Below are 1,997 nucleotides of genomic sequence, written 5' to 3'. Positions count from 1 at the left end.
CGGCCCCGGGGCCGCCCTTTCCGCTGGTGTCAGCGGGGGGCGGGCGAGGCGGCCGCTCAAAAGCGGCGGGGCGGCCGCGGCGCGGCCCGGCAGCGCGGGCGGCCCCTGCGCTGCGCTGCGCTCCGCTCGCGCGCCCCGGGGCGCTGCTCGCCCGTCTCCGCCTCGGCCCGGGCTGGTGCCGCCTGGCGCCCGGGGCCGCGATGCTGGAGAGCGGCTGCAGGGCCGTGAAGGAGGGCGTGCTGGAGAAGAGGAGCGACGGGCTGCTGCAGCTCTGGAAGAAGAAGCGCTGCATCCTCACCGAGGAGGGGCTGCTGCTCATCCCGCCCAAGCAGCCGCCGCCGCCGCAGCAGCAGCCGCCGCAGCCGGCCGAGCCGGCCGCCAAGATGAAGGAGCTGCACTTCTCCAACATGAAGACGGTGGACTGCGTGGAGCGCAAGGGCAAGTACGTGTACTTCACCGTGGTCATGGCCGAGGGCAAGGAGATCGACTTTCGGTGCGCGCAGGAGCACGGCTGGAACGCGGCGATCACGCTGCAGATGGTGCAGTACAAGAACCGGCAGGCCGTGCTCGCCGTCCGCTCCACCCGCCACAAGCAGCAGCAGCTCCTGGCACCGCCGCCGGCCCCGCGGCGACGCAGCGCGTCCAGCTCCGCGTAGCGCCCGCGCCCGAGCATCCGCCGGGCATCCCGAGCATCCTCTGGACATCCCGAGCATCCTCCGGGCACCCCAAGCCCCTATGGGCATCCTCCGGACATCCCGGGCATCCTCCGGGCATCTCAAGCCCCTCTGGACATCCCGAGCATCCTCTGGGCATCCTCCGGACATCCCGAGTGTCCTCCGGGCCTCCTCCGCTCCATCGCCCCACGGACAGCGACCCCCGGCTGCTGCCCCGCTCGCCCCCTCCGTGCCCACAAGCATTTCAACCCGTGTTATTTATGAGCGCCGTGGGAAGCCTCTTCGGCGTGCTGGGACTCCTCCTTAGGAGGCGCGATGTGCTGTAACTTTATTTTAACGTGTTTTATTTATTAGCTGTCGTGGGTTGTTTTATTTTTTTCCTGTTTCTTTGTTTTCTAAAAAAAAAGATAAAAAAAAATAAGGTTTGTTTGCAAGAGATTTCTGAATGTAGACCATATCTGAAAAGGAAAGGGTCAAAAAAAATCAACATATACATTACATATTCTCTCCAAAGAAATTAAGAAGTTCTGAGTAATTTGGCCATGTGCAATTTGACAAGAGGTTTTTTTTCCCTTTTTTTTTTTTTTTCCCTCCCCCACTTTTAACCCTGCGCTATTGTATTGCGTGGGAAAGGTGGGGTTTGGAAGCCGGCTGAAGCCCTCCCTGCGGACCGAAACGCTCCTCTCTGATGAAAATAACAGTAAGAATCTGGGTCCAAAGTGGGTTTCTTTTAAGATATATGTGCAGTGGAAGATGATTACAGTTATACACGTGCTTGATTACTCAAGAATAATGCTTGTTACTCCGGGGTTAATAGAAAGTCAGTCCGGTGTGTGAGTTGAGGGGAATCTCTCCAGTTTCTCCTGCCGTATGTGACTCGCGCTTGGATCTGATCCATGTATTGTGTGCTTGCTCCTCCTAGGCAGGAAGGCAGGAGCTGAGAGGCGTTTAGAGACACCTCTGGGCATCTGAGCCCAGGGCTTCATCCGCGTGGTCAGTCTATGAGGGGTCTGATTTGCGGCCTGAGCTGAATTTTTATGTGAGTGTTTAAATGCCTTGCGTTGAAGTAGCCCCTCGCTTGGTTATCCCCATCTTAGTGTGCCAGTGAGTGACGTTTGTCACAGTTTTCATAAGCTGGAGGCAGCTCTGGAGACAGCCGATTGCCGGTGAGCTGGAGCTGAGCACTGTCACGAGTTGAGATGCGCGCGGTCTTGCCTCTGAGCGCTGAGGAGGCCGGAGAGCGAGGGGCCAACGGCCCCGTGACGTGTCCTCCCGCGCCCCTCGGCAGCCAGCGGGGCTCCGGCTCCCGCGGGAGCCTCCGGA

General features: G+C 59.6%; 1 protein-coding gene across 1 annotated transcript; it reads left to right on the top strand.

The window, feature by feature from the left end:
* Positions 1-200: 200 nt before the first annotated feature.
* On the top strand, positions 201-1,048 carry PHLDA1 (pleckstrin homology like domain family A member 1). Its single transcript, XM_026038532.1, has one exon. It carries the CDS (start codon positions 201-203, stop codon positions 654-656), a length of 456 nt encoding a protein of 151 aa, XP_025894317.1. The 3' UTR covers positions 657-1,048.
* The last annotated feature ends 949 nt before the right edge of the window (positions 1,049-1,997 follow it).

Source organism: Nothoprocta perdicaria, unplaced genomic scaffold, assembly GCF_003342845.1.
Source record: "Nothoprocta perdicaria isolate Ctin4 unplaced genomic scaffold, notPer1 scaffold_211, whole genome shotgun sequence".
Lineage (NCBI taxonomy): Eukaryota > Metazoa > Chordata > Aves > Tinamiformes > Tinamidae > Nothoprocta > Nothoprocta perdicaria.
Note: the sequence above shows the minus strand (reverse complement) of the source record. Positions and strands in the feature narration are given on the sequence as shown.